This window comes from Salvia splendens, chromosome 5 (genome assembly GCF_004379255.2).
Source record: "Salvia splendens isolate huo1 chromosome 5, SspV2, whole genome shotgun sequence".
Classification (NCBI taxonomy): Eukaryota; Viridiplantae; Streptophyta; class Magnoliopsida; order Lamiales; family Lamiaceae; genus Salvia; species Salvia splendens.
In genome coordinates, this window is record NC_056036.1 from 2350251 (window position 1) to 2373455 (window position 23205).

The window sequence follows — 23205 nt, forward strand, 5'->3', positions numbered from 1 at the left end:
CCTTCACCTTTATCGGAAATATAGTTTTGGCCCGATCTTTAATATTTAATTATTTATAGTAAATGATTAAATAAAATACGAATAAGATTAACTTCACTTTGAAAATAAGTTTTCGGAAGAGAGCAAGGAAAATATTGTTATGTCAAAATTTTCCGGATTATAAATTGTTAACTCTAGTCTTAAATCTTCAGGTTTCATGACAACTCGTCGAGCCAATCGGGCTCAATTTTTTTTATAATTATAAAACTAATATATTTATGTTGTTAATTTTATTGATGAATGTCATATATAATCAACTAAATATTGATGGAACTAATGCAAATAAAGTTGAGGTCATACAATTCCACAAACCATATGGAGTATAACTGAAAGAAAAGGACTAGTTTATACTCCACAATTCATTTCAACCTCATAGCACTGTAAACAAAAGTACTAAACCTCTCAAGCAGAGGAGATTTTTTTTCTCTCTATAAAAAAGCCAATAAAATCTTAGTCACACTTTGACAATCTCACTGTACACAAAACCTCCAAAAATGCAAACCAAAACATCATAATAATCTTTAAAAACTGATGAAATCATCCCCATGCCATTTCAGTTACTTCCTTATGGATCAAATACCGAAAAGACGAGCTTTCCTCTAGCCAACATACGCACTTTTCAGGTCGACTCTTTGCAAATCTGTCGACCACCTTCTGCTGATATTCAGGTAGGCAGTCACCAACAACTTTCAGAAGTGCAGACATGCCAAGTGACATATCCTTGGCATAATAGTGCAAGATTTTTGGCAGGTACAGCCTTTTCTGCTTATGGACATATGCTGTAGCTTGTATGAACTCTTCTTTGGCAATATTCAGATCCTCAAATATACTCTTTGCATTGTAAATGCGAATCTGCAATCCGTCATTTAAAAGTATTTGAGAATAAGAAGGAACGAAGAATACACTATTTTCAGCTGTGGACCAAATAGAAGAAGATCATGCAAGTCAGAGAAACATCTAACAAATGGGCTTACCGCAGGGTCAGAGCGTGCTCCTGAGCTAAGTGCGAAATGAACCAGAGGTTCGGGATAGTCAATAGCATAGACATGTCTTGAGATCCCAGCTCTGAATTTCCTCCCCGGAGAGAGAAGTGTCTGAAGCCACTGCATTCGTGCATGCCATATTAAGTCAACAAGTTGCTAAATCAAGAAAGCTATGGAGTGGGGAAAATTTCAGTTTTGTGTCAGATAATCAGCAATCAGGAAAAGACTATGATTATCTCAATAAGTTGTTTTGTCTAAATAGTCAGGATATAACCAAAGTCGATCGGATTGCATTCACATGTAAAGTACTTGTTTTTACATTACAATATGCCCAGCTCAAGAAAGTCATTTACCGGAGCAGAATAGTGAGATTTTATTCCCAAAATGGAGCTTTGTATGTCGTAAGCGTTAATGCAATGCCCACCCACATTATACACAGCCTGAAAGGGAGTTTTGCACATGGAAATGTCAGATATGTAGACAAGAACCTAATGAAAGACTGAGCGCATAAAATTCTCTTATCAGCCATTACCTTTGTGATGGCAGTGCTCTTTGTATAGGTTTGAGTTTCATATGCTAAATGAGCCTGCAAACAAAGTTGATAATAAATGAAGGAATGCATCATTCCAGTTTGCAACTTGATGCATTTAGCCAGTGAATATCCAGTTTACAGATTATGCATCTCAGATAGAATTCAGCTTGCATTCTGATACATTTTTTTGTTTGTACGAGAGAACTATATAAGGGGTAGCAATATTGTCCTGTTATATGTAATGATTTGCATCAGATCTGGTTCAGACCACTCAAGCATTTATTTATGTTTATTTTAAGTGGTATGGTCTTTATCAGAATATAATGTTAGAGAAGGGCGAAAGACATACATGCATCGTCAATGCATTGTGAATATTAATCCAAAAGGCAAGCTTCTGTTCGCGCCTCATCTTCCTCGGATCAAGATTCTCAAGACTTTTGACTAGAGACCTGCGAAAAGTAAAAGCAAATGATCACACTGCAAAAGCATTATCATGCTTAGTTATACCAAGGAGAGATAACTATTCACTCTCAACTTAAGGGCCCGTATGGAACATAATTAAATATATTTCCTATCACCTAGCTTTTTTATGTTTAAGGTAGATATATGATCCAATTCATTAGTTTTTCATAAATGGAGTTTAAATAGGGCACATTTGTAAATACAAACCTGAACTTCTGAAGCATTATGGCAGCGTGACTGTAACTCTCGCCATCTAAGCATATGTTCAGGACTTCAACCATTGCAGCATAAGGTCCATTATCTTGTTTCAGACCTTCAATCGTGTAACTCTCAGAAACTTCATCATTACACTGAGGACTCCAATTGCCAGATAAGTTTCTGGGAGAAAAAGTGCTTGAGGACCAGAATGATGAATTGGAAGAAACTGAATACCCTTTATGACTTCGTGTGGAGCTGCCCAGTTTGCAGTAAATGGCAGATATACACCTTAAGATACCTTCAGATAGCTTGTCCGGGAAAATGCAGGCATCATCAACGCAAAAATTACCAAGATGGTCTGCAAGACAACGTCGTCTAAAATAAACAACACTCTTCCTTTCCTGCAATGCACCAACCATATTCAGCCCAAATATAATATGAATTCCTATATGAGTGCGTAAAAAACCAACTGTACTCAAAGTGAAACAAGGTAATATGTATATCACCCTTTCAGATGATGACTTTGGAGTAGTAAACGGAACCATATCATTTGGTCCAGTTAAGGCACTAGTGGGGGATAAATATCCTTGATGTTCATAATAATCTTTCGTTCTCTGTGATGATTGATCAGATGAAACACGTGGCTGTATTCCAGTCATTTGTTGGTCTCCCGGATTACTTGGGATAGTTTTCTGGAGAGATGTACGATAAACACTCTTCCTTTCCTGCAATGCACCAACCATATTTAGTCCAAATATTAGATGAATTACTATGTGAAAGCAAATATACGTGAGTGTGTAGAAAGCCAACTGTACTCATGTGAAACAAGGTAATAGGTATAGGTATATCACCCTTTCAGATGATGTCTTTGGAGTAGTAAACGGAACCATATCATTTGGTCCAGTTAAGGCACTAGTGGGGGATAAATATCCTTGATGTTCATAACAGTCTTTGGACATTTCTGACTTTGTTCTCTGGGATGATTGATCAGAAGTAACACATGGCTGTACTCCAGTCATTTGTTGGTATCCCGGATTACTTGGGATAGTTTTCTGGAAAGATGTACGATAGAGAGAAAGAAGATACTGTTCCAAACGCACTATTTCAACATCGAGTGTAGTGATTTCTTTCACCAAATCTGATGAAGTCTGCAGCAAACAGAGCCAAATAATCGAATTACTTCACCATACATAAAAAAAAAGAATCAAGAAGCAACTAAGTTCATAATAGCAAAATGCTCCAATAGTAGAATCACAAAATGCAATAATGCTAATTCTGTGTTTTCACTTGCTATTATTTCATATAGTCGTCTATCAAGGTGAACGGTGAAGTTACATTGCTTCAGAGGTTCAACTAATTCGACTGCTCTTACTTGCACAAACAAACATGTTCAACGCTTGCTCCAAGTATTCCAATGGAATCGAGATTCAGCATAACAAAATGAAATTGGGCATTTATTAAACAACTGGAATAACAAGACCTCATACATCCCTTTCAGCAAAACAACCAAAACATGTGAAATCCACAGCAAATGACTGTTGAATCTCTATAACATAACGGCATTGCCTTCATCATCATCAGTTCATCACCATAAATCACATTCTCCCTTTAACCATTACACACACACACACTATTAAATCGGTATTATCCACAATTAATGTAGCAATGTAGGTACAAACATTACTAAATGTTAGAAGTGTTGAGATTGAACGTCCGAGTTCGTCCTCGGCTCCGCACTCTGCAGTCCGTCTGAGTTCGTCCTCGGCTCCGCACTCTGCAGTTCGTCCGAGTTCGGTTATGAGCCGAGAAGGGAGTTCGGTTATGAGCCGAGAAGGGAGTTCGGCTGGAAAGAAAGATGCACGCCGGAGTTCGGTTATGAGCCGAGAAGGGAGTTCGGCATCATGTCCAGCTGTTGCTTATAAAGCATGGGACCACTCCCGTACGTTCAAGGACGTGTTGCTACAAGGAATGAGGAGCACGGCAGTTTGTTAGGATTAGATTCTTAAGTGTGTTTAGTTGTGTAATCAGATTTGTTTGAGAGATCTAGATTGTTCCATACTCTAGTATATATAGCTGCTTGTATTCAATATCAAAATCAATGAAACAGTAGCCTTCAGATTCTCATTCTATTCTCGGATATCTTTATTCTTGCTTTCACAATTATGGCTTTGTGTCTTTCTTTTCATGGTATCAGAGCAGGATCCTTGTGATCTTGTCTCTATACTCCTTTTCTTTTCTTGTTTGTTTTTGACAAATGGCAAGCTCCGGTTCAACAAATGGAGGAGCTGTTCAGAGCCAAGGAGCTCAACCCATATATGCGCAGCTTCCACCGATTTCAGTGAAGTTAAATGATTCCAATTTCTTGATGTGGCAACAGCAGGTAGATGTCACAGCCTATGGATATGGCCTTGAAGGTTATTTGAATGGTGGGAAGCAACCTCCACCTCAAACCATATTCATTGCAGAAGGAGAAGGAGGATCCATCACTGCAAATGAAGATTTCGTCGCCTGGCAAAGGCAAGACAGAAGAGTGGCGGCCTGGCTTCTTTCTTCTCTATCAGAAGGAGCACTTGGCCTTGTTGTTGGACTAAGATCTTCAAGGGACATCTGGAATGCCCTTGAAACCAATTTTGCCAGCCGATCCACTGCGAAGATTATGCAATATAGGCAGATGATGCAAAATCAAAGGAAAGATTCACTCACTATGAGTGAGTATATTGGTAAGATGAGAAATTATTTTGATCTACTAGGATCTGTGGGATGTAGAGTGTCAGAGGATGAGCAAGTCATGCACATTCTTGGAGGTCTTGGGCAAGAATATGACCCGGCGGTGTGTGCTGTAAGTTCAAGGTCTGATTCTTGGAGCCTCGGAGATGCCACTGCCTTCTTGCTAACTTTTGAGTCTCGGATGGAGACTACAAGATCTCACTCTTCCAGCTCAGAAGGATCACAGCCTTCTCTCAATCTGATGCAGCAGACAAATCAGAAAAGAGATTTCAATCCCTACAACTCTAGCTCCAATCCAGGAAGTGGCAGAGGTGGTTCAAGGAACCAAAGAGGAGGAAGAGGAGGCAGAGGTTTCGGTAGAGGAAACAATAAAGTAGTCTGCCAGTTGTGTGATAAACCTGGGCATAGTGCAGCCAAATGTTGGCATCGGTTCGAGCAGAATTACTCACCTCCACAGCCGCAACCTCAGTTAAGAGGAAACTCTCAAAGTCAACAGCATCAAGGGTATTTCAACCCCTCAGCACATCTGGTTCAGGCAGCCACAGCAAGGCCTCCTCCATCTTTAAATTCTGCTACTGCATCAGAGTTTGGATTTGAACCAGGCACTTCAACAAGCTGGTATCCGGACTCCGGAGCAACTCATCACGTGTCTGGAGATCTTAGCAATCTCAACACTAGCTCGGAGTATACTGGAGGTAAGAGGCTTCTACTCGGGAATGGATCTTCTGTATCTATATCTAACATTGGTGAATCAGAATTGAAACCTCATTGTGATTTTTCCAGAAAACTAACATTGAAGAATCTCTTGCATGTTCCTAGTATAACCAAGAACCTTCTTAGTGTATCTAAGTTTGCTAGAGATAATTGTGTCTTCTTTGAATTTCATCCTGACCTTTGTTTTGTCAAGGATCTGGAAACCCGGGAAACCGTGCTCAAGGGAGTTTTTAACAAGGGACTATACCACTTTCTAGTTGACCACTCACCAATCAAGAGAAGCCATAGCTCCAACATTCCAGCCGTTCCTTTTCCTTCTTCATTCAATCAAGGCAATCCAGCCGTCTACTCTGTTAGTTCAGCCATTCCAGCTCATAGTGATAATCTGAATCATAATGTTAACCTTGAATTATCCTTGTGGCATAATAGATTAGGACACCCTACTTTTGATGTTGTTAAGAGTGTCCTCAAGAGCTGTAATCTTTCTGCAAGTTCAATCAATGAAAATCAATTGTGCCATTCATGTTGTGTATCTAAGGCTCATAGACTCCCTTATCATGCTTCTGAATCTGAGGTTCATTCACCTCTAGAGCTTGTGCACTCTGATCTGTGGGGACCATCCCCTGTAACTTCGAGAAATGGATTCAAGTACTATGTCTCTTTTGTTGATCATTTTACAAGGTTTACATGGATATACTTGTTAAAGGCTAAAAGTGCTGTTATGGATGTTTTTAAATTGTTCAAATCATCATCAGAAAATACTCTGGGAACCAAAATCAAATGCCTACAGTCTGACTGGGGTGGGGAGTATCAAGGCTTGAACTCTTTTCTCAAGCAAAGTGGCATATCTCACAGAGTTTCATGCCCCTATACTCCTCAGCAAAATGGTTTGGCTGAGAGAAAACATAGGCACATTGTTGAAACAGGTCTTGCCCTCCTAACACAAGCTTCTCTTCCAATTTATTTTTGGGATGATGCCTTTGTCTCTGCGGTTTTCTTGATCAATAGAATGCCATCTAAGGTGATTGGAGACATATCTCCATTTCAGAAGTTGATGTTAAAAAGACCTGACTATTCTGCCTTGAGGGTGTTTGGATGCTTGTGCTATCCCTTGGTTAGACCATACAATAATCACAAGCTAGAAGGCAGGTCAGAAAAATCTGTTTTTCTGGGATATAGTGGATCACACAAGGGGTACAAGGCTCTTCTTCCAGATGGAAGAGTCATCATTTCCAGAGATGTTATCTTTGATGAGAAAATCTTTCCTTACTCATCCATTTTTCCCGCTGAAACTTTGAATGATTCCACTATTGCTCCACTTTTTTCTACAGCTCCTGTTGTGGAGAGTCAACGAGCTAGCACATCTGTTGCTCCAGTGCTCTCTCCTGATGATAATCTTTCTCCACCTTCTTCACCTCCTGGTTTTCTTCATGACACAGGTGGTCAAGGCTTGTCTTCAACTGCTGATACAACTACTGAATCTGTCTTGGGTACTCAACAAGTGGTTGCAGCTCCAGTTGTTTCTATGGATGATACAAATGTCACCAGCAAGCATCACATGACTACAAGGTCTAAGGCAGGTATTTTTAAGCCTAAGCTTTATAATGTTCTTGTCACCTCACACTATACTCCAAAGTCAGCTTCAGAAGCTCTTATCCTTCCACTTTGGAAAGCTGCTATGGAAGCTGAATACTTAGCTCTCCTTAAGAATAGAACCTGGTTGTTAACAACTCTTCCACCTGGGAAAAATCTTGTGGGGTGCACTTGGATTTTTAAGCTAAAACTTCACCTCTCTGGAGAGATAGCTAGGCACAAGGCTAGGCTTGTTGCACAAGGTTTCTCACAGCAGCCCGGCTTTGATTTCACTGAAACCTTTAGCCCGGTAGTGAAGCCAGCCACCATCAGGCTGATCCTAACTATTGCTGTGAGTTGTGGCTGGGGAATTACTCATTTAGATGTGAACAATGCTTTTCTTAATGGAGAGTTGAAAGAGGATATATACATGAGGCAGCCTCAGGGATTTGAGCAGGGTGGTTCACATCTTGTTTGCAAGCTGAACAAAGCTATCTACGGGCTTAAGCAAGCTTCAAGGGCTTGGTTCTTCACTATACACTCTGTACTCATTTCTCTAGGATTCACTCAATCCAGAGCAGATGCCTCTATGTTCATTAGAAAGTCAGAATCAGAGACCATTTATATCTTGATTTATGTGGATGATATGCTTGTCACAGGCAGTTGTCCTAACACTATAAAAAGTGTCATTTCTCAGCTTAATACTCATTTTTCTCTTAAAGACCTTGGTGAAGTCAGCCTTTTTCTTGGAGTTGAGGTTGTTAGAACTGACTTTGGTTTGCATCTTTGTCAGTCAACTTATATCAGGGATCTTCTGAAGAAGGCCAACATGTCTGGAGCTAAGGGCTGTCCTACACCCATGATTTCCACTTGTGAACTCAGCAAGATTATTGGTGAGCCTGTATCTAATGCTAAGCTTTATAGGAGTATCGTGGGTGCTCTCCAATATGCTGCTATCACCCGGCCCGACATCAATTATGCTGTAAACAAAGTTAGTCAATATATGGCTTCCCCTCTTGATCCTCATTGGAAAGCTGTTAAGAGGATATTGAGGTATCTTTCAGGCACCATAGATTATGGGATTCAAATTCAAGTATCGAATGGACTTCTCTCTGCATTTTCTGATTCTGACTGGGCCTCAGACATTGATGATAGAAGGTCGACCACTGGTTTTTGCACGTATTTTGGGAGAAGTCTCATATCATGGTGTGTCAAGAAACAAACCGTCGTGGCTCGTTCCAGTACAGAAGCTGAGTACAGGAGTTTAGCTCACACCGCTGCTGAGGTTGCTTGGCTCCACTCAACACTGCATGAGCTGAAACTACCTATTAAATCTGCTCCAGTCATATGGGTTGATAATCTCAGTGCTATTGCTCTTGCATCCAACCCCGTTTTGCATGCTAGAACCAAGCACATTGAACTTGATGTTCATTTTGTTAGAGACAAGGTTTTAAACAAGGATTTAGATCTGCGGCATGTTCCTACACAGGATCAAATAGCGGACACATTTACTAAGCCTCTAAGTCTGCAACCTTTCATGAAGCTAAGAGAAAAACTCGGCGTAGTTTCTCTAGCCTCCCTCAGGTTGAGGGGGGATGTTAGAAGTGTTGAGATTGAACGTCCGAGTTCGTCCTCGGCTCCGCACTCTGCAGTCCGTCTGAGTTCGTCCTCGGCTCCGCACTCTGCAGTTCGTCCGAGTTCGGTTATGAGCCGAGAAGGGAGTTCGGTTATGAGCCGAGAAGGGAGTTCGGCTGGAAAGAAAGATGCACGCCGGAGTTCGGTTATGAGCCGAGAAGGGAGTTCGGCATCATGTCCAGCTGTTGCTTATAAAGCATGGGACCACTCCCGTACGTTCAAGGACGTGTTGCTACAAGGAATGAGGAGCACGGCAGTTTGTTAGGATTAGATTCTTAAGTGTGTTTAGTTGTGTAATCAGATTTGTTTGAGAGATCTAGATTGTTCCATACTCTAGTATATATAGCTGCTTGTATTCAATATCAAAATCAATGAAACAGTAGCCTTCAGATTCTCATTCTATTCTCGGATATCTTTATTCTTGCTTTCACAATTATGGCTTTGTGTCTTTCTTTTCACTAAAAACAAAAATCACAAGAGCAAAATCAACTCACGCGATTCATATGGTGGGAAGGCCTGGACGACGACATGTTGAGCACGTGGCCCGGGCTGCAAAGAGGCGATGCAGCAGCGAGCAGCGGCGGAGGAGGACGAGGAGGAGGAGAGGAGAAGCAGTCCATTTGAGTTCGCAAGCGAAAATCAGAATAAATCAACGAGGCAGCACCGACAGTGGCAGAGGAAGAATCGCGAGGTGGGGCAGGAGATGGAATTGGAAGAATAAAATCATCGAAAAAATATCCCAAGAGTTGGCGTGGCGACAACAATCAGCATCTGCGAGCAGAGGTGGAGAGGGGCCGAAACGATTAAATGGAGAATGCCCCACAGCAAGCGAGATTGGGTGGGTGGGAGGACATAATAAATTGGGAGGGATTCAGTAGGTCGACGCCATTGAAGAAGGAAATTGAATGGAGAAAGGTAACAACGGTAAAATGGTAATTATGGTGGGAGAAGGAGGGCTGTGATCATCGTCTTCAGCTACACTGTCGGTGAATGCTCACTTATTTCTGTGTTTTGCGGCAAATGAGAATAGATTTCAAAATGTACTCCTTTTTTAATATTTACTACAAATTACTAAAACCGTTTTTATATATTTAAGACATTGTGTATAAATTAAATAAAGTACGAAATAGAAAGAAGGAATAAAGTATCCGTATGAAATAGAAAGAAGGAACAAAGTGAAAAAAGAGAATAAATTTTTTCTTGTCAAAAAATGGAATAAAGTTATGAAAGACGAAGATGAAATGAAGTAAAAAGACAATGAATTTTTCTTGTAAAAAAAACTCAACTATCTTTACTAATCTGGAAAAGAATACGACTAGATTGGGATGGATGGTAGTGTTAATTGTATAATAAAGTGTGAATAGAATTAGTTAGTGAAATGTAAAGTTCATTTACTAAAATTAGTATTCCATCTGTCCCAACTGAGTTGAGTCGTATTCCTCTTTGGGATGTCCCAACAAAGTTGAGTCATTTCCCTTTAAAAAAAAAACATCCAATCACTCTTACTTTATTTCAGTATCTACTTTACTTTTCTCTTTATCTTTCCTACTTTATGCATCTCTCCTACTTTTCAACACAATTTCTTAATCTTCGTGTTTAAAAGTTATGTCTCAACTTAGTTGGGACGAAGGGAGTATAATATAAACGAGACATGTATTTGAGGACGAGTCGAAAAGAAAATATGAAACATGTACTTACGTATGGAGTATAAAATGGCCGATTATATCATAATTTTGACATATTTCCAATTGTCTTATAATCTTGTACGCCATATAGGAGGCTTTTGCATGATGTGACGGAGGAAAAATACTACGTGGACAAACTTGGACTAATTAAATGACATCATTAATATATACTAGTAGGTAATGTATTTAATTATTACACATAAACATGCTTCGTTAAATTAAAAAGATAGCACTCTGAATTTTTTCCGTGTGACAACTAAGAAAAAATATTAAAATTATAATATTATCAATCATTTTCAAAAACTGCAAGATTGACCAAACTTTGTGCTGGCTATTTAAAATGAGTAGATAATTTACTTTCTTTTGTACTTTTTCTATTTGAAAATAATCATAATAATTGCATGCTAAATCTATGAACCATCACTCGAGCGTCGAAAATTGCATTTTAGGGTATGATTGACCAAATTTAATGATATTAGTATATATACTTGCAAACATTTTTCAAATATAGTATGATTATTAAAATGTAGGAGTACTAGTAAGAATATATAAAAAAACATTACTTTTTCCAAAATATTACACGCACGCGCAATTAATAGTCGAAGGATATGCACATGACAATGACGAGTGGTACATGAGATTTAATAAAACGTAACATTAAATATTCTAAATAGGAAAAATATAATCTAGTTGTATGCAACCTAAGATTGATTATTGATAATAAGTAAGTCACGTGATTATATTGTTTTATATTTTATCTTTCTAATTTATCTTAGTAACTCTATCAAAGAGTAATACATTATCGACTTATCGAGGGACTTGGTTTCAGTTAAATAAAAAGAAATGCAAAAGAAATTGGAAGGAAATTAGATGAAAAAAACAATAAAATGAGATCTATTTTTATATGGAGTACTATTAATTTTATAATAAAAATGTAAATGTAAGGATTTAGTGATATTGAAATCCACTTATTAGAAATTTGGAAAAGAGTAAATAGAATTTTTAATTGAAAATGCACTGAGATGGAAAAATGGAATATTTTATAATGAACGTTATGAAAATTGAATTCTTTAATTAGTTAAAGATGGTGGGATTATTATAACAAAATTTTTTATATTGGACAGGTGAGTGTAATATGCTTGGCTAGATTTCCCATTAGATATTTTGTCAATTATATGGATATTGCATAGTATCGGTTTAATGTATAAAAAACATACAAAAAATGATTTACTGGATTAAATTTTAGATGGCGAATATTATATCACGCATATATAATTATATTAGCAATTTAGATGGCGACGATTATATCATGCGTATGTAATTACAGATAGATGACATGCTATATACCTTCTGTGAGTACCACTCTCGTTTAACACACGTTAAGTGTTGTTCGTTTCGATTTTTATATTTAGTTTGATTTTAATACATTAATTATAGAGAAAATTAGCAAATCGAGCTTTATTTTTTATGAATTTTGTGAAATTAAAAATTTCAATAATATGTTTGGTAGATGAAACCTTCTCTTTTTTATGGGTAAATAAACACAAATTTAAAGATCGTGTCACAGGGACTTGAACCCGAGACCTTTGCCTCTTTGCCTCAGACATTAATATCTCTACAACTTGATCAAGTCACACAACAGAAAATTATGTTGAGTAAACTTTTTATAATGACTGGTTCCACCCATGCAGCCCCATACTACAGAATTCCCCCTACCGCCTGGACCTACGGATTGGTTACCGCTTGTCCCTACGTATATGATGAGTTTTTTGAAGAAAACTCAGTTCCACTAACAATTGACTGAGTGAGTCAAAGACTCCCCTCTTCTGAACCTAGTGGAAATAAATTTCCATTATTTTTATTATTGAGGGATCGAACTCGAAACATCTTGTTCGTATATAGATGAAAAAGCGATTATTTGTTCTCTTGCCATACTAATAAATTGATTAATTTGACTGTACCAAATACATACTATAAAAATACTCAAGAAAAATGAATCAGCAATAAGAATTCAATAGTTGGCTTGTTAATTGCCCTCTTGCAAACCGATTATATCAATTAATGCTATTACCCAATAATATTAATTCTCACTCGTTTTGTATCTTCAATTCCCAATTGTTGTTACTTGTTTCTCTCTGATAATAAATTTGATTATCTAACTACATACTGTACTTATTGCGATCAATTATAGATTCAAACCAACATTCAAATGTTTTATTACAATCATTATGACACAATGCGACTTGAAAATTCCTAGCACGTAGTATCAAATTTCAATAATGCTACTTTATATGACCAAATTAAATTAAATTGGAGAATATCATACAATTGACTTGGATAACAACGTCATCACCCACGTAATTGGATCTCCAAATATTTTCTGAAGTTGAAAAACTCAATTCAAACTTACTGTAGTTTAGTTTGTATACATAGGTCAAAACATGATTATGCAATCAAACCATATAAAGATATAAAGTGTATTTTCTAACTGCGGCTGCTATTTATTCGATGGTTACATAAGTCGAGATACCAATCATGACAACATAAAATAATATTTTCAAAATTAAAAAATTACCCAATCTTATCTTGACCGTTTGCTCCCTAAGAATTTTAGTTATTAGAGCATTCACATTATCAAATCTATGCTCTTGCTAAGAGCACGGATGTGGGCTCGGACCCACCTTTATTCATTTTTAATTCTCCATCCGTAAAAATACAACACCCACATCCATACTCTTCTGCAAGAGTATACTCAAGGGTCTCACCATTCTATTATTCAATTTAAATATTTCAATTACTAAAAACATTTCCACAATATTAAAAATACTCGAAATACTATTACAAATTACTAAAAAATTAAACATTACATTATTAAATCCTAAAAATTAAAAATTACATAATTAAAATCTTAAAAATCGAGGTTGAGAGAGTTGTTTGGTGTACCGTGTTTTTTGTGTTGAAATGAAGGTATTTATAGATGAAAGTGTGAATTTTGGAATAAAAATAATGAAAAAATAAATTGAAAGTGTGGAAAAAATGGATATATTTTAATGGGAAGTGGAAAAATATTTTTTTTATTAAATCTGAATTTTTCAGATTTTTTTGAATTTTTTTAAAAAAAAATGATAAACCAACGGTCAATCAGAGCATGCCACATCGGCTGCTCGTGCTCTTGCCGTTGGCACGACAGTGCTCTTGCTATCGAGCACGGTCGTGCCGACGACAAGAGTGTAGCGGTGAGCACGGCGGCTGCTCTTGCGGAAGAGCACCGTTGCAGATGCTCTTAGGATCTATCAAAGGGATTAAAAACAACTTTATGAAGCAAGTTATTCAACGAAAAAGGGATTAAAAACAACTTTATGAAGTAAGTTATTCAACAAAACTTGGATGTCACACAATGTTTTCACTTTTCAGATTAAAATATATTTTTACTTAATGTACATCTCCAAATACGAAAATTAAATAACACTAGTGACGGCACAACTATACTCGTTAGCAAAGTTGTCAAGTGTACTCCAGTGATCAAGAATACTCGTCGATTAAAAAATTATCAATTCCAATTCTAGTAAATAGGAATGGTAAATTTAACAAATCATAGTTATGAAGTAGTATTATTTTCAACTATGCTTTTCAGATTTTTCATTTTTTTCAATTCTAACTAAATAAGTTATTAGCAGATGTGCGATTTAAAAAATTTAAGAACAAGAATCGGACCGATAGAATCGTATACGAACTCTAATTGTGAAAAACCCATGATCTAATTCTGGTAGCGAAAAGCCCTAATCCAATTCTAGGGATTGAAACCACAATTTCCGACCTAACCATGCATCTCACCACCTCACCACGACACCACCCATGCTAGTATTCATTAATCACGCATCAAGGTAACAAATTGAAGAAATTTAATTACTCCAACAAATCTATTTATTACTACTACAATTGCATATGCAATTTGAATTTTTGAATTTGACATTCGGCGACGAAATTAATTATGTACGGTCACATTCGCCCACATATAGAATACTATTATTCAATGCTTTAGCATGAAACCATGTATAGAATATCATTTCATGAAGAGATTTATTCTCATATGATGTGAACACGAAGGTATTATAGCAGTAATACACAATGACAGATGACCTTATCTGCACGTATCAATACATGGTGATTTTGTCTCCAAATCTGCCGATCGACAGCTTGAACATGCATTTTCAAGCTCTGTTTTGTTCTTCAAATTATAGCTTCAGCTCAACTCGATTTCCATCTAAGAACAAAAAAATAACTGCTAATAAAAACTCCCTATCTATGGAATATCCAAATTCCAAATGTGGATCGACGGATTCAGAAAAAAAGACTCAAAATTATTTACATCGGAGAAATTAATCGATCAATAGTTTAATCAATCAATTAATTAAGGAGGATTGAGCCTTCGTTGATCGTGTTGAGCCTAATTCTGAAGGATCGAACCGCCAATTTCGCTCGCCGCGAAGAGTATCTATGCAGCTTCCTCACTGAGCCAGATCTCGAAACGCCGCTCGGTGACGGCGCCGCCTTTCTCTGATGTTTGGCGTGAACGGACGAATCGCCGCTGATTTTGATCGGATGAATCGACCGCGGATCCTCCTCCGCCACCAGAACAGGTGAGATCCGCGACTTGCGGCTCCGCCGCGGATTGAAGTCGTTGAACGCGGCGCTGGCCTTGACGGCGAGCGCGGCCATGTCGGAGGCGGCGAGGCGGCTCTGGAGCCTCGACGCCGGCATCACGAAGTAGATCTGGTCAGGCTCCAGCGGCTCCTCCGCGTCGAGGCGCGGTATGTAGTCGTCGAAGTAGAGGCGGTCGGAGTTGCAGAGGAAGACGGAGTCCGGCGACGACGTCTCGGATGTAATCACCTGCGACGCCGTGATTGGGAGAGGATACCGTCGGAGCTCTCCGGCGACGGAGATCACTGTGGCGCACGGTTTCTGATTGCGAGAGCGATCGGAGCCCGACGATATGCAGCATCCCATTTTCGTTGATGTGAGTGTGAAATCAAATGAGAGAGAGAGAGAGGAGTGAATGTGTAAATGAGGAAATGAGGCGGGTGGGGTGGGTTAATATAGAGATGGGGTGGGGGGGGGGGGTGGTGAAGGGGTAAGCACGTGATGTAAGGGGTGAGTCAGCAAACCTTCCGTCTCAAGCATGTGCTGCTTCCTCGCCGCGTGCCCAATTCTTCTAACAAACTTCCGTTATGTTTCGACACTTTTTCATATATCAATTCATTCCAATTGTCTCTCTTCCAAATTATTGTTTCACTTTAATAGTTTATCTTAATATTAGTATAATTTTGTATATAAATGAAAGATTCAAATTATCAAAATAGCGAGCAAAGTTCAACAAGACAATCAGAAAGACTATTTATATACATAAAACCAAAAATTAACATCACACACCAAAAACAACTCACTAAAAAAACTTATGAGTCACCCTCAATAATGCCAAAAAAAAGTACACAAAAAAAGCAAAATGAAAACAAAAGAAGAGCAAGTACACTTCTCATTATCAATATATTCTCTCTCAGTTTATACTCGTTTATTATTGTTCACACATTACCAAGCATTTTTAGGAGCATTTGTTGCTCGATTCTCAGAAGTCTGTCAAATTTATTAGTGCCTAGTGAGTTTGATGTGCTTCTACACGCTAGAAGAGCATTAGTTGTGGTGTATTTTGTCTTACAGAAAGAGAGTTTTATTTGATTCGACTTAAAGTTGGTTTCGTTGTTTTCACCATTGTGAATTTTATTCTATATTTTGTTATTCTTTTACTTTGATTATAATAGTTACATTTTTGTGTCTACGCTAATCGAATAACTTTTTTCAATTCCTAACAAATTTTATTTTTAGGTATGAAGCTTTTCAGACATGTTTTTAACAAGTTTCGGTTCGTTTCTAAAATCATGATAAATATTAGTACTGTAGATATTAAAGTTTCACTAATTGTTTGGTTCTAAATATCTTAAACTTAGATATTAGAGTTCCACCAATTGTTTGGTTCTAAATATCATCTAATTCATTGCATCTGCCTAATATATTACAGTCGATTTTAAACGTGTTTTTGTAAGGATTTACACGTCTGAATCGATTACAATTTAATTTGAGCATATTACTAATAATTATTTTTACTTGACATTTGTGTGAAGCATATTCACTTGAGTGGCCAAACAGAAATCTTCTACATTAAATTTTCCATTCTTTGATTGAGGTATATACGTATTGTTTATTAATAGTGACGTTTTATTTGTACTTATTTGGCGGATAATCATCGTATTAATGTGACAATGGATTGTACGATTAATCATTTTATAGTAATTATTAATTCAGTTTGTTGATTAGAGCTGGCATACTTTCCATCATAGATTTTCAGTCAACATTATTAGTTACTAAATCATAATTGTAATTAATAGCTTGCTTGCTAGGTATAATAACACGCATTAGATATTTGTGATGGAATGTTATTTGCTTCGAAAATCAAAACTCCTAGACAAAATAATTGTCATGTGGAGTAGTATCGAAACAAATGTGTTTGTATCCCACCTCCTCTAATTATAAGATATATAATTATATTACAAAACTCAGAAATTTAATTTATTCTACTGCCATAATCTATATGCAGGTAATTAAATATGCATAATAACATGAAATTTTGATATATTATATGGTAAAAGATATTATAATCAATTAGTCAGTCATATTGAGTTTTATTTCGTATTAACAAATGAAAAAAAAGATAGTATTAATTTCAATATAATAACCCCATTATTGGTATGCCATCAATATATTTTAGTCATGAGTTAATTGTAAATTTGGCATGATAATTGTTATTTTCTGTAGCTAAGCATTGCCTAGAAAGTTATTGTGAAATAATTTTTAAAAAGTACAACTTCATTTTTCAGGCCGTTTTGAAACAAAACAATGAAAAAGTTGAAATATTAAATTATAAAATTTCAATGTTTTCTGAACTATCTAATCAATATACCATACCATACCATTTTTGGGTGATGCTCAAAATGACTTTGTTTCACTAAAATAAGAATAATAAAAAAAATGAAAAGGGAAGGGAAAGGAAAAAACAAAACGGCGCTATTTTAATCATCACAATAAACATCGTTTTCTACCCAGTACATTTTATGTTGCATTATTTAACTTTTAAACTTTAGGGCATTCACAGTGGGCGGACGATGGCACGCCTGATGGCGTGCATCGTCCGCGCCATCCATCGTCCGGACCCATTGCGGGTGCGCGCCATAGGTCGCGGACTATAGTCGCGCCCTATACTTCGATCGCGGAGGATAGCGCGGACGATGGCCATCGTCCGCCCCATTGTGGAGGTCGCGGACGATGGCACGCGGTTTCGTTTTTTTATAAATACCGTTCATTTGTAACATTTCATTTCAATCGATTTCATTTTCGAAACTTACATTTACATAATTACTACAAAATGGATTCAAGCCCCAATAGTCCTACGTTTAGCGCAGGGGCGCATTGGCCGGGTACAGAACCCGGCGATTATCGTTCGTTCGACACCAACACCCATTACGATCCCGATTTTAGTACGGAATCGTATGGGTTGTCTGACATGGAGCCGTCTCCGCTCCGCCCAACCGCAGCGGCCGATCCCGACCCCGCCGCGACCGCTTCCGCCCCAGCCAGAAAGAAGTGGAATCGGCAGCGGGCGCAGAAGTTGCCGCCTTCCGGTGATTGCGATGAGTACGCCCCCGGCCGTACGAACTACAACGACGACGAAACTCTCGCTTTGGCCCGGTGTTGGGTAGATATATCTGAAGATCCGATATTCGCGAACAACCAGCGACAGATCACGTACTGGGAACGCATCGCTGACCTCTACAATTCGGTCAAGCCGCCGACCACGTACAAGCGCAAGCGTGAGCAACTCCGCAAGCACTGGGATCAAGTCAAGAAGCAAGTGAACTTGTACGCGGCGGAGTTCGAGAAGTTCACGCGGTCACAGGGGAGCGGCGAGAGCTTGAGCGACGTGCGCGCTAAAGCGCTGTTGTCGTACCGGTCGATGTACGGCGACTTCAAGCACGAGTCCATCTGGGCGCTCTTGAGGGACAAGCAGAAGTTCCAACGTGGAATTCTGCACACTGGTGCGCCGAAGAGGACGAAGACCACTGAAGCTGGTGATTACACGAGCAGCGGCAGCGGCAATCACCCGGTTGACCTCAACCGGACGTACGTGGATGAAGGGAGTTCCGGCACACCGGTGTCCGTCCGGCGTCAAGGCTGCGAAAGCCAAGGGGAAGGCGACCGCGACCTCATCGTCAACCGCTGCAACCCAAGTTCCGGTCTCGGTAGAGCTCCCTACCCAGACGGCCACCGCGTTTGAGTCGTTAGCAACAGCGTCGATGGCAAGGACGATGTTGCAGACGCACAGGGCCCTCAAGAAGTGTACCGACCCCGACGAAGCCGAATATCTCTGGGCGTTACTCGATGAGCTGCGTCGGAAGTTGGGAATTGGTCCGACTTAGTTTTTATTATTATTATTAGTTCAATGATGTAACTTTTTTTTATTAAAACTTCGCCGTTTGTTATTTAGACCGTTTTTTATTTACTCGTTACTTGTTATTTGAAAACAGTTAAATTAATTAAACAAAATAATAAAATGATGTTGTGGCACGCCATAGAGCGCACCTTAGGACGCCTCACTGCAGGTGGGGAGGTAGAAGGATAAAACTGCTGACGTGGCGCGCCATAGGGCGCCCCATTGCTAATGCTCTTATGAAACTAATGAGATTTGATCAAATTTCGTAAGTTAAATACTATTAGGTGACCATATATAAGTTAGGTGCATTCAAGGAAGGTTAACCACTCTCTTGGACGGCCGTGCATTTCGTGATTCAATTTCTAAGTACTGTTATTAATTTTTAATCATATATTTAAACACAATATACATTATATACTTTATTAATTAAAATAATATTCACACACACACACGTACAAATGAATGGCGTTGAAATATGAGATGGGATTGTTCCCTAAAGAGGAACCAATTAAATGGGAAGGTCTATGAATCAAATGTTACAAAAATAGATGTCCCTAACCACGATCTTCATTTTTTTATTAGGTCAATTTAATTCCGTTGAGACCTAATTTATAATTTTCGAGGATCTTGCTAATTGATATTCTTGCTTATATTTATTTATAATTTGGTACCAATAGACGGACTATATGTATGATTTCTATAAAGAAATGTTGAAGAATGGTGAATATAAATATTAATTATTTTTAAAATGTCCAATGATGAAATCACATAATTAGATTATATGGTCAAAGATCGGAACACACGATCCACATCTAATTAGGGCTTTTTATTCGATCATGTTGTGTAATAATTCATGAGTATCTTTAATCCAATATAAAATAAAATCGACTACCAATATATAGTTTATTACCACTTGGGAGTTTTGTGAAGGATACAACTTTAAAATTTTAACTAAAAAAATTTGGGAGATAAGTAAATGACAAACACCCCCACCCCCACCCCCAAATAAATTAAAAAGAGAGGAGTACTATATATTACATATTTACCCTAGTCTTATGCATTAAAAAGATTAACCTTATCAAATTAAATTTATGTAGGTTTTGAAAAAAAATGAACTTTTACATAAGTGAATTTCATCATAAATCTTTAGAATCATATACTTTGATAATATCTTTTAAAACCAACTTAAATAAAATTGCTTGATTAGAGTTTAAATTCGGGACATTGTTTACGTGCAACTTATGTGCGTTTATCTTTATTCATAAAATTATCAGTTAAGGCAAAAGTTGACCTAGTGGCCTAGTTGAATTTGTCACGTAAGATTTCCTTAGTTATATGTCGCCAAAATATTAATAAGCCTGGTTTCGAATCATAATAGTATATGACTATATGTTATTAACATATTGTAGATATTCTAATTGCGCATATTTTTTTTTGGTAATCTCGAGGGAATATATATAAAAGTTGTAGTCACTTAAAAAAAACATTTAGGCCATGTTTGGTTGCCAGGATTTTGTCTAGGAAAGTAATCTGATTCCTTAAATTTTAAATTCCTGTGTTTGTTTCCAGTTTTAATCAAATTGGGAAAGTAATCAAAATCCTGAAACAAGGAAAGTTAGTACAACTTTCCAGGATTTTGAATCCTAACTTTTCTTAGGTATTCTTTTTCCTAGTTTTAGGATTCTTACATATTTAATGCAATATAGTACAGTTTATTATTATTATTATTATTATTATTATTATTATTTTATTATTATTATTATCATCATCATCATCATTATTGTTATTATTTATTACAATGTTTTAAAAATAATTTAAAAGTATAAACCATACTTAATTTCAGGATAATAAATAACTATAATTCAAATTATCATAATTATAACTATATTATTAATATTTATTTTTATTTTTATTATCATAATAATAATAATTTATTAAATAATTAAATATAATTATAATTATATAATAATATAATAATTATTAATTTATAAATTAGTAATTAACAATAAAATTGTAGTGAAATTTTAAATTATAAAATTTATTCAATTAAAAATTAAGCAAATATAATGATAATAATAATAATAATAGTAATCTTATTTATTATTATATTATTATATATTATGATGTATAATCCATATTTAAACTATCCATCGTAATAATAAATAAAATAATATAATTATTATCATTTGTAATTAATAATTTATTAAATAATATGTATTATTATTTTTTATAAAAAAAAGATGATAAGTGTATTTTTAGTTTAGTGTTTAAATCAAATATATACTTTCAAATCTTGATATTTTCCAAACACGAGAAAGTAAAGTTATTAGAAATCATATTCCCGGGATTCATTTTCCCAGGAATCATTTTCCTTGCTAACTTTACTTTCCCGCCAACCAAACATGGCCTTAGAGTCTGCGTTGCGACATGCCAGCGGCGATTACCAATTTAAAATATTAAAATTGACAGAAATATATTTATCAATTAAGCTAATCAATTAATTTAAAGTCTCGAGAGTTTTAAAATAATAATTTGGACGGTGAACATATGATAAAGTTATATGCACAATTAATACATTGTCCGAACAACAACCTACAATAATATGTTGATATTTCAGTAGGGAATCTGGAAATTGCATTTGTCTAATTCTACCCGACCTTAATTAATTAATTTAAGAATCATGTTTGTTGTCGCTCTATAATTAATAGATATGTTAATTAATAAACAATTCGTGGTTTATTATTACTCTCCATTTTTGCTGCAGCTGCAGAGGTTTCAACTTCTATTGTTTACTTGGGTTTTTTTTATATATATAGGGTTGACCACACAAGATTATTTTAGAAAGTATATAAAAAGATAGTAATAATAAATAATCAGTTTTAATTCATGTTAGATACTTTTAATTTTGAATAAATATTGACAATTTAGGTTAAATTTGAATTTACTTAACTAAATACGTACTGTATGATTCTTTTTGGTTATCAATTATTCCGACAATTTGACTACCATGGTTCTAAGAAATACTACTATTATTTGATGGAACAAATTAGTATAAATTAATTATTCGATTTCAAGGAATGATTTTCTTATGTGTCTAGTTGGTCTTTATAGCAGTATTTAATTGTAGTACAGTAGTAATTTTTAAAATTGAGGTTGACATATTTTTAAAAAAATTGAAATGTCGAGTCTTTGTGAAGTTTCTAGCTGGAAATTGAAAACTATTTTGCTGGTTTCAAAAATAAAATCTAATGACTAGCATTTAAGGGGAGTATAAAGTCCACGCGAGAAATAAATGTTACTGAAATGTGTGCCATAATTGTTTAATTTAAAGCTTGTAAGAATTGGTACGTACGGAATTATCGTTACTTCGTGTGAAGATTAGTTTAACTTGTTATTGATTTAGAGGAAAAATTATTACAGTATCAATTAAATTACACTTCCTTATTACTCCCCCTAGCATCTTGCCACTACATATTGTTAGAAAATGAAAGTTTATAAAAATATTTCAAAAACCTATTTTCCTTGAGGAATACATAACGACATGTAAGTTTATAAAAATATTTCAAAGACCTATTTTACTTGAGGAATATAGTAACAGTTATTGAGTATATGCTTTACTCATTCAAATAAACTAATTGAATTCAATCTAAATATAATATTGATTGATAAAGTTAAAACTATATATCAGTGTTTGGTAACGCGACCCTATGAAAATTGAAAATAGAACAAGAGAAGTGGAGCAAATATCATGTCCAAAACAATACAGTATTATCACAAATAATATTGCACGAGGAATATGCTATTGCAACTCATGGCTAATAGATAATTTGATAAATTAATAGTAGTATTAGTAACCAATATGTTAGCTAGTATTTCAGTTGGATTAAATTTTGCTATTTTTTCACTATGTAGTAGTAACACTACGACATGACATCAGTTAGTTTTTTTTTTTTAATGGCTAAAACCGCTTTTTCAACGAATACGGCTTCCTAATATATCGATGTTAAGAGAAATTTCAACTGGGCCATTTAAGGGATCTAATGGGCCCAAAAACTGGATTACCGGCCCATGTAAAATATTATTGGATGCATAAAAAATACAATTAGGGTTCGAAATCGC

General features: G+C 36.3%; 2 protein-coding genes across 3 annotated transcripts; both read right to left on the bottom strand.

Annotated features, from left to right (window-relative positions):
• Nucleotides 1-287: 287 nt before the first annotated feature.
• On the bottom strand, nucleotides 288-9980 carry LOC121802086. Of its 2 annotated transcripts, none has more exons than XM_042201653.1 (9): nucleotides 9357-9980; nucleotides 3152-3362; nucleotides 2721-2806; nucleotides 2224-2615; nucleotides 1904-2003; nucleotides 1555-1608; nucleotides 1376-1462; nucleotides 1014-1142; nucleotides 288-891 (listed from the first exon to the last, which is right to left on the bottom strand). In XM_042201653.1, exons 1-9 carry the CDS (start codon nucleotides 9480-9482, stop codon nucleotides 577-579), a joined length of 1500 nt encoding a protein of 499 aa, XP_042057587.1. In that variant the 5' UTR covers nucleotides 9483-9980; the 3' UTR covers nucleotides 288-576. The 2 variants fall into 2 exon arrangements, with proteins under 2 accessions (XP_042057587.1, XP_042057585.1); XM_042201651.1 differs by having other exon boundaries at nucleotides 2721-2939; nucleotides 3066-3362; nucleotides 9357-9978.
• Nucleotides 9981-14954: 4974 nt separating this feature from the next.
• LOC121802694 lies at nucleotides 14955-15554 on the bottom strand. The gene has a single exon (XM_042202372.1). The coding sequence runs from the start codon at nucleotides 15552-15554 to the stop codon at nucleotides 14955-14957; it is 600 nt and encodes a 199-aa protein (XP_042058306.1).
• Between the last annotated feature and the right edge of the window lie 7651 nt (nucleotides 15555-23205).

Excerpts from the sequence above, each read along its gene's own strand:
- LOC121802086 (XM_042201651.1), bottom strand. The coding sequence starts at position 9,482 with ATGGACTGCTTCTCCTCTCCTCCTCCTCGTCCTCCTCCGCCGCTGCTC. Across the intron at positions 1,143-1,375 it reads AATCTCACTATTCTGCTCCG|TGGCTTCAGACACTTCTCTC; the intron begins GTAAATGACTTT and ends GCACGAATGCAG. Across the intron at positions 892-1,013 it reads GAGCACGCTCTGACCCTGCG|ATTCGCATTTACAATGCAAA; the intron begins GTAAGCCCATTT and ends GACGGATTGCAG.
- LOC121802694 (XM_042202372.1), bottom strand. The coding sequence starts at position 15,554 with ATGGGATGCTGCATATCGTCGGGCTCCGATCGCTCTCGCAATCAGAAA.